General features: G+C 43.6%; 1 protein-coding gene across 7 annotated transcripts in view; it reads left to right on the top strand.

The window, feature by feature from the left end:
- EXOC6 (exocyst complex component 6) overlaps nt 1-9,169 on the top strand; it is an 88,724-nt gene extending 79,555 nt beyond the window's left edge. For 4 of the 7 annotated variants that reach the window (XM_068197673.1, XM_068197676.1, XM_068197680.1 and 1 more), the window contains 2 exons: nt 7,111-7,223; nt 8,041-9,169. In XM_068197673.1, coding sequence (XP_068053774.1) covers nt 7,111-7,223; nt 8,041-8,173 — 246 coding nt within the window. In that variant the 3' untranslated portion in view covers nt 8,174-9,169. Of the gene's footprint in view, nt 1-7,110; nt 7,224-7,554; nt 7,567-8,040 lie in introns of all 7 variants that reach the window. The other 3 variants (XM_068197672.1, XM_068197674.1, XM_068197675.1) reach the window with 1 other exon arrangement.
- The last annotated feature ends 350 nt before the right edge of the window (nt 9,170-9,519 follow it).

The raw sequence follows: 9,519 nt of genomic DNA, 5'->3' as shown, positions 1-9,519 counted from the left end.
AGAGTTCACCGTATTCTAGGCTTTGGGTTTTTTTAATTAAAGAGGTCAAAATCCATTATATCAAAATTTCAAAGAATTTACCAATTAGCTGTAGTCTGTGATGCCCAGCAGGTGGCTTTTATACTATTAAAGGGAGATTGTTTCCATCTCTGATCAAAGCGAAAGCAAAACAAAAGAAAATATAGAATATTTTGCTGTACACAGTGCAAACCACATGCTGTGTAAATTATGTGAAAACTGTATGTGAGACACTATTCAGTCATCCTACTTCAAGAAAAAGTTCTATATATTTTCACACTGGTCCTCACGAGGATTTCAATGGTAATGTCTAAGTCTGTTTAGATTACTGATTAGCTGAGAAGGTTAGACAGCTTGCTATTTCCTAAAATGAAGACTTTAGCATTTTTCTTATTTAAAAGTAAAAGTAAAAATGCACAATTAAGTAGATAATGAATTTACTAGAAGGAAAATTAGAAAAAGCTGAGTGTGCTGGAATGTTTAAGATGCAAAAAAATTCCAATTTGCACTTTTCAATGAATCTAAACTTCCACGATTTTTGCCTACTTTAAAGAATGTTTGTGACCTTTTGACCCTTTTGTTATCCCTTACTCAGAAAGGCCTTTATTCTGTAAGACTTAGGTATAAAAAAATAAAAAGAGCATTAATGGCGTAACAGTCCTTTCTGATCACCCTGTGTAAGATGTTTATGCAAAGTGTCAATAGAAGCAATTGGCCTAACAGTGTGACAACCTGCTTTGCTTGGAAATGGGCTAATCTCCTGTTTGGGTTATCCAGAGGTCAGGTAAGGATTTCTTTTTTCACACTCCCCGTAGCGCATGGGTACATAACCTGCAAACACTACAGGGCAGAAATCAGAAGCAATTGATCCCAAGGATGCCACAAAGCATTTTTAGTTAATCCTGACCTGTTTGCTTTTCCTGATTTTTTTTTTCCTCTGCCTTCTTTTAGTTTCTCTGTTCTTGGTCCCATCCCATAGAGTCTGTTTGAGCATATATCACATAATTATGACAGAGATTCTACCAGTTTCATTATCTACTGCTTCACTGTGTTGGTTCTTTTTTTTTTTTTTTTTTTTTTTCTCCAAACAGGCATCATCCCACTCTTTTTTGAAGTTCACGTGGAAACCTACTTTAAATCTCAGTTTTTGAGGGCTGCCCCCTTTGCCCTGTCACAGCAGGCTGGAACTCAATAAGAGCTCAGGCAAGCGTAGCGGGTCGGGCAATGGGCCTTGGCGGGCTGCACGCTGTGAACTCCTGCCTCACTGAATCAGCTTCTGTGTGTTTTTATAACTGCCTTTTTTTTTCCCTGTTAATTATGCCCTAAGGCTGTGGAAAGACAGCATTTATCTGTTTCAACAGACTAAGCAGCAAGTGTTCTGACATGTTTATCAGGCAAATTGTACCTGACAAAAGGTAATTACACATGCAATCAAGTCTAGAAGTAACTGGGTGATTAGGGGTTAATAAACTGTTTCGCATAAGAAATATTCAGCTTGTGAGCAAGGAGAGTGGGCCAGAACTGACGTAACATGACAGTGATATATTCAAAGAATTACTTTTCTTTGGATGGAATATTTGACTTTACTGAAAGATAAGTAGGAAATTAAGTGTACAACTGTTTTATCTCCTGAATCACTGGTGCCATTTGTACAACCAAAGCTATTTGCTGATGCTCGTGCTGCTTCAGAAGAGATTCCAAATTGCACCATTCCAACTTGCACTAAGCTATCTTTATAACTTACAGTTAGGATTTTTGTAGTATAACCAGCACAGTGTCTAATGGACACTGCCCCCATTTCCATCTGCAAAGCTCATGTCTCCTCCTTCTGTCTGTTGCTGTGCTCACTCTGTGCATAGCTATTTCCCAAAGTTGCATCCTCTTCCAAGATTATTCCTGACAGTTGCCCAAAAGTAAAAAGGAAAGGGCATCTGTATGATATCTGAGGATGTGACAAGAGGCTCAAATGTCATTGAAAGGGCCGGATGGTCAATTCCAGCAGTTCCCAGTGCACAAAATTCTCACGTAATTACAAGATGGCCTAAATACAGGACTATGGCTGAGCTGCTCTGACCTTTAGGTAATACAATACAAAGCTTTAGTGAGCAATGATAAAGAGTAATTTCTGTTCAAACACGGCCATATCACCTAGATACTGGGAAAACGATAAAGTACTAACTCTGAAGAATAGGTGCAAGTACCCTGTTTGAAATCAGAATTCTATCCCTAGAAGTTTAAGATCTTTTCCTGTCACAGCATCAATATTATAATGTTTTGTCTTAACTGATCCTATTAGCTAGCAAGGTCTTCCAGTAGGAGCTCCTTTAACTAAAACATAGTTTAGTATATTTTAAAATAAGTCTTCCAATTAAAAATAGCAGTGTTACCTATATAATGTCAGAAATTACTATAAACTTTTACATAAGTACACGTAAACACCTTTTCTTCTCCAAGTGATGTTTATTTCCACAGAGAGACCTAATGTTAGACATAAAAGGCATTTAGAAAATACCTGCACAAAGGGAAAATTACAAAATCAAAGCGCTGTAAAGCATAATTCAAAACAAAAGTGCAATACAGCAACCAGAGGCTTAAGTTACTATAATGTTAGAAGTATATATATGACTAATAATTTAATGGTTTGGGAAAGCAACACTATTGCACGTTCAGTAGAAGAAACGTGCTGCTCTCTGATCATCAGCCCTGATGGTTCTAAGATATTGGATGAAGGTTCCCCTTATATCACACTTTTAGAAGATGCAAAATCCTTAAATAAGGTGGAAGTGTAGACTGTATCTTCTAAATGTAAGTAGACAATTTATAGGATGTTCTGTGTGGTATACAGGAAAGGCTAAAACTTGTTCTTTTTTTTTTTTTCCTTGTTCCTTTTTTTTTTCCCCCACAATGACTCAGACACACATACATCTCTGCAAATTGTTCCTAGTCAGAAGGGAATAATTGCTCCTTGCTCCTAGGGAAGCATACTCTGCTTCATTATAAAATACTTGGGTATAGTATTGCCTGTCTGAGCTTATTCTTATTTTTCATGGTTATTATGGGATAAAGAGCACAGCAGTGCCATTGTTCTTGGGTAGCAGAGTACATATATTTAGTTTATTTGGTGTTTCACAGTGTTTTGGCTGCATGATAAGCTGGTTCTGACTGAACACCCTTGGGTGGCTCCTTACGTGGGGTTGCAGTTGCCTTTCAGTCTGAGGTTTTTTCCACACATGTTAATTTAAGAAAGATGCATGTGCAAAATAAACATTTTTCCTATTGTAATTTCAAGGCAAGCTGTGCAAAGTCTAACCTTAAAGGAATTACAGCCAGTATCACCTGTATGGTGTGATACACTCTGTGGCTTTGATTTTTGAGGCTGGGAAATGCTTATTGCCAGGACCTACTGTTTGCCCATATTTATCTTTTGACAGTGTATGCCAGTGTGGGGCATTCCTTGTTAGATAATACATCTCATTTTCAGTTATTGTCTCAGTAATATTGAAAGCTTTAATAGATAAAATAGTAGTAGGGACATGTTGCTTTAACTTGGCCTTGATTTTATCCTAGATGCTGCAGTAAAAACTACTGTCACAGAACCAGCAAACTGTCCTGTGCTTCATGTATATCGTACGATATACATGTGACCAAGACAGTCCCACTTTTTCTATATCAGGGAGAGGAATTAAAATTATTAATTTAAATAGAGCACACATTTGTGTAGAAAAGATGGTGTAAATCAGAAAGGAACAGAGCAGCAGAAATTAAAACAGATTGGTGAGTTAACACCTCTGCATTGTTGCTGGACTGAAGGTGAATTTGGTGTTGTGTTGTGCTCAAGTGAAGCTTTTAATGAATGGATTGAAGTTAATTCCCACCACCCATGTGGTGGTCCTGGGGCCAGTGTGTCATTTCTGCTAGACTGTTCTCTCTGCCACTGGCTGCTTGCCAACCTGCTCCCCTCACAGAGCACCTGCACTGGGCTGTGCATCCACCGAGCCTGGGTGCCAGGGCAGATGCAGGTGATAGGAGTGGCCAGGACACAGATCCCAAGAGCTGCACCCCAGGCAGCTCTTGCCCACCCCACAGCATGTAGTACTTGCTGTCAAAGCCCACTGCATACAGCAGTATGCCACGGTGCAGAGGTGTGCCTGTGAGTGGGACAAAATGCACAATGCATAATCATGCACACCAGCAGTCTGGTCTCCAGCAGTGTCTGCAGCTCCCTGCCACATTTAATCCAGATCCAGGGCATGATTGTCATACTGCAGCCCCTGGACAGATGCACAGAAGGAGGGAAGGGGGCTGTGAGTGAGTGGCATGTGTCATCGGATTGCATGCCTGGGCCTTTGAGCTACCTGCCATGTGTCATGACAGCTGCTTGAACTTAAGAGATTTATTGGCATGAAGTTGGTTGCGTGCAGCTCTTTGACCATGCATGGAGCAGGGAAGAAGCTCTGGGTACATCACTTTTGCCAATAGTGTCTCTTTGGGTGTTTATTCTTTAGGGCCAGGGCTGTCTTGGAGTGCACAGAATATGCTTCATGTTCTGTGTGACATTTTCTTACCTTGTGTTGAAAAACAACAGGCTTCATGGTCTGTTTAGAGCCCTACATGCATACCTGTGTTTGGCCAGGTGACAAATGAGGTGTAATCTTCCAGTCATCACTATCACTGAGATTTCTCAGAACCATGGCACAATCAGTTGAGTCAGCCATTGAAAGCATCATATGAAACTCACTCCTGCAGTATTGTCAGGGAAGTTTCTTTGAACTTGTCAGCACTGTAATTGTGTCAGTCATCAGTGGCTTTGGGCCGCACATTGCTAGCAGGATACCTTTAGATACCTTTCACCCATATGAGCTTCAGGGTTGTTTAGGATTTACCCAGAATCCTCAATTTGAATGGTACAAAAGGGATAAGAAATGAAATCTTTCACTTCTTACTCACTGAATACAACTGCAGGAACATTGGTTCATCCTTAAGGACCATGTCCCATGTGGAACCCATGGCAAGTAGCACTGTAAGTAGCATTAAGTTATTAATTACCAGATTATACAGTTTGGGTTCCTGTCAGCTTTATCCTCACATTTTGTCTTGTGCATCTGCCTGTCCTATCTTTCCACTCTTTTGGTTGTGCTTTAAAATACTCTTTTTTTTTAGCACAACTCTTTTGGTTGTGCTAAAAAATAAGGACTGGGCACCACAAACTGTGTAATGCGGGTAGTAACAAGTGATGAGTAACATGCAGTAGGAACTGAGGCGGTGAGTTTCACAACTGAGTTACCAAGCCTTCCCAAGTCTGTTTGCATGGTGACTGAAGGCATATTCTCAGCAACTCAGTAAAATTGATGGTGTCCATCTTGAGAAAGGGCTTTGTGGGAAAGAACTGTTTGAATTTGACCTTGGTGGTTTCATGGATATCTAGTCAGCAGAGAGTGAAATTGCCTCCTTGGATTTTAGATCCTTTCACCCCTGTGAGATAATTAAATGCAAAATGTAATTGTCACTAAGGTTTGTAAGGGTCCCTAAAGGTCTTTGGGATGACAGAGCAGTAGGTGTGTCAGAGGTCCATTATAATGCCAGGAAATGTTGCTACCTAGTCCTAAAAGATTACTCTACAAATAAGGAAGGAGTAATTAATTAGAAAATTATGTGTTTAAATTAGACACTATATTTGAAAGTAACATAAGAAAGTGGTTTGGAAGTGGAAAAATTTGCAAAAGAGAGGCACAGAAATGTGAAGCTGGGAAGACTGGATGTATGTTTTTATTCTGTAAATGAATTGGTGTTACGATTTTGGGCATGAGCATTACTGGACTCCTCTGACAGTTTATCAGGCTGAGAAGTTTGAGTAAGGCAGGGTTCTCTGGGGTGCAGCCCTCCTCTTAGTGTAGCCTGAGAAGTCAGAAGAGCGGGGGTCTGCCTCCAGAGCTCACACATCTGCCTGTGGGAGCAGGGGCTGCTATTGTTGTGTCCCAGCTCTAACAACTCTGGTCTGGTTTAGCAGAAGCAAATGTTTGAAGTGGACGGCTCTTCCTTGAGATAGAAAAATGGTGTGCCTTGCAGTAGTCTGTTACATTTTGTCAAGTGGTTTTGTTACACAAAATCCTGTTCCAGCCCACCTTTCCAGCATTACTGATTCAGCAGCTCTCCAGGCAAGCAGGGCCCTAGGTTACACTGAGGACCCAGCTCAGCGGAGCAGCCACGGGCACTGCGCGCTGGGGCAAAGTGTTGTTAATGGTTCCCAACGCTTTTTTTAACAGTAGGTTTGGCTAACACAGGACAGCCTGAGAACAAGCCCTTGTTAGCCCTCAGCAGCAGGACAAGGCCAGGCACCAGACGCAGGGGGAAGCTGGGGCGCCCCGCCATTGACGTCAATGGCAGTGGGGCCCACTGGCCCGCAGGTAGCCGTGGGAAAGGCATCCCCGAGCGGGGCTGCCTGTGCCCTGGCCCCTGGCAGCCTGGGCAGGGTGCCCAGCGGTGCCTGGCCTGCACCCGGTGATGGTGGAGGGAGAATTAGGCTTTGAGGACTCTGAGGGTGCTGGCTGCTGGAGGTTTGGCATTGCGTCTGATTGTAAAAGCAGGCTGGTTTACTGTTGAACAGCAGCTCTCAGATTATGAGTCCAAGACCTGATTTGAAACTGCAGCCAAGCGTAGTACTGTGCTTGGAGACTTTTTGTTCCGCCACTGAAGTATTTGGGTTTGTTTGGGCCAGAAGTGTGCCCAGGGCTTGGCTCTGAGTTTCAGGGATCAGTCATAATGGAGACTGCAGCCAGGAGGCCAGGTGGTGTTAATTCACTTTAATTCGACTACCTGAACCTCGTTTAAATTAGTGTGAGAAGCAGCAGACACGAGCATCCCTGTCTTGCTCCCCACGGTAAAGCAAGTTCCTAAATACTAAAGTGTGAAGCCGTCAGCATCCCCTTCTGGGGCCAAACCTGCACAGCTGAACACTGAGGGAGGTGAGGGACGTTAAAGAAAGAAATGAAGGGCAGGTGAAGGGGGGGTGATGGCTGGGCTCGGCGGGGGGCTGCGCCCGGCCTCTCTCGGCAGAGCCTCCCCGCACTCCCTCACCCGCCTCTCCCCCCGCAGCTCCTGGACCTCTTCATGGTGTGGGACTGGTCCACCTACCTGGCTGACTACGGGCAGGCCACCTCCAAGTACCTGCGGGTCAACCCCAGCACGGCCCTCACGCTCCTGGAGAAGTAAGTGCGGGAGCTGCCGGCGCGGGGATGCGAAGCGGCGCCGGAGCCGCCCTGCCGGGAGCGGCGGGGCCGGGCCGCGGGAGCAGCCAGCGGCTGCCCGAATTGCCGCTCTGGGCAAGGGAGACGCTGAGCTTTGGCCGTGGTGAAGCCGATGCGAGCGTTTCGGCCGACCTGGCGGGCTGACAGGGAGGGCAGGGTGAGCAGGGCACGTTACCGGCAGCCCGGTACCAACCTGCTTGGAAAAACCGCATCAAAACACGTTGCGCTTTAAATACGCTTTCTAACAATGTTTTTTCTCCTCTCCTGCCTGCGATGAAAATGTCTTTTGCAGAGTTCACAGAGGGTACGTATCGCCTATATTGTTACAAAATATTGTTTCTGTAACTTACTTAATTTCCCGAATTTCGTTTTTATATCCGTTGGTGTGGGAAATCAGCAATATAGATGCCCGTTATTGACGGTGAACAAAATTCACCCATTCGCCGAGTCTGAATTTACCATGGAAGCAGATGATACTAACGGGTTTACTGACTTGCTTCTCTCCTGAGGCAATTGGTAGGATCAGGGTCCTGCTAATGGGGTACTTCCTTAATACTTACAGGTTATTTGTGAAGTAGTATTTGTTGAACACATTCTGCACTTCTGCATTGCAGAAGTTTAATTTAAGAACACATAGTGAACAGGTTTTGTAATCTTTCAGTTCTTGTTAGCAGAAAGATCAAAAGAAGAACAGTAGTAAACCAATCTAAATATTCGGATTTTTCCTTTTCAATTTACATTTCTAATATGTTTGTCATTTGCTTTTTTATTTCTCTAGAATGAAAGACTCCAGCAAAAAGAACAACATTTTTGCTCAGTTCAGGAAGAATGACCGTGACAAGCAGAAGCTAATAGAGACTGTAGTAAAGCAACTTAGGAGTTTAGTGAATGGTATGTCCCAGCACACATAGGCCTCCTAAATCGGCAGTATCTCATCACACCAAAAGGTGTTTCTTATCCACTATTTCTACTAAGCAAAGGGTGATACCAGTTAGGACTTTTGTTTAACCGAGAAAACGAAAAATGCAGTAGATAGACTGTACACGTAGTCTTCAACAAACAATTCTTTGTACGTATTTTTAATGGGTCGAATACTATTTTGTATATTGTAAACAAATGGTGAAAAATAAGGTTGTACAATAAAAACCAGCGCAATCATATTGTACATGGAACTGCTGAACTGTAAATATGTTATTTAAATATATGCAGATATGGTGTCCAAAATTTTGCTCCGAGTAGGAATTATTTGAGAAATGATCCCTTAGTTGCTGTTTTCTGGCTGAATCCTAATTTAATGTTTTTAAGCATTGAGATACTTGTGTTTCAGATGCTGCTTGTTGATTTCCTGCATTAAATGTATATTAGCCCTACAGTGATTGGACATAATTTTGTATACCAGGTTTTGTAGTCTGGAGGTATAAAAAGGTCTTCTGATTTTTAGTACCTTTGAATACTACCTGAGAACTAGACTTGATATCTATTTAGCATTAGGATTTACAGGCTTTGTTTTCCAAAAGGGTTTAATCTTGAGGTTGTGAATGTAAATAACCATTTGATTTCTTTATAATGTGACATGTTGTTTCGTTTTGGTTTTGTTACTCAGGGTTGCTATTTCTAACTGTAATTTTGTAAGATCTCGGATTCTTTATCCCAGGTTGCAGTAAGGAATAGGTTTGCCGCTGTTGCTTTCGTGCCGCATCTGTTAGTTTGCGCTTTCTCCTGCCAGCCCCATCCCAGCGATTAGCATTTTGTCCCACTACCGGTCTCTTTGCACTGTCCCCTCTGGCTGTTTTAGACACTAAGAGAATGTCTAACAAATACAAACCAAATGGAACGTGTAAAAATAATGTACATTTTCGCTGTATTTCTAAGTTATTGACGGTCTAAATACAGTAATATAAACCTCACCCACATTCCTGTTTAATTTCACACACCGAAACGCACCTTGGAGCTGGTTTCGCGGGACCTGTGCAGACCCCGACTCATTGGTGATTTACCCCGGAGAGGGCGGCCGGGGATCCGCGCGGCCCCGACGGCGGGGTGCGGGCCGCGAGCACTGCAGGACCGCCCCGACAGCCGCTGCAGGCCGGGAAGCCGGGGGCGGTGGGGCCTGCGGGGCAGGGCTGGGGCGCTCCCTGGTCGGGGGAGCCCGAAACGGGACTCGCTACCTGGGCAGGCTGGCCCGAGGGGGCGCCGGGATCTGCCGGCGGAGCGGAGAGACTACCCTGCTCGCAGGAGCGGCCGTCCCGCCTCCGGC

Source organism: Anomalospiza imberbis, chromosome 8, assembly GCF_031753505.1.
Source record: "Anomalospiza imberbis isolate Cuckoo-Finch-1a 21T00152 chromosome 8, ASM3175350v1, whole genome shotgun sequence".
NCBI classification, from domain to species: Eukaryota; Metazoa; Chordata; class Aves; order Passeriformes; family Viduidae; genus Anomalospiza; species Anomalospiza imberbis.
Note: the sequence above shows the minus strand (reverse complement) of the source record. Positions and strands in the feature narration are given on the sequence as shown.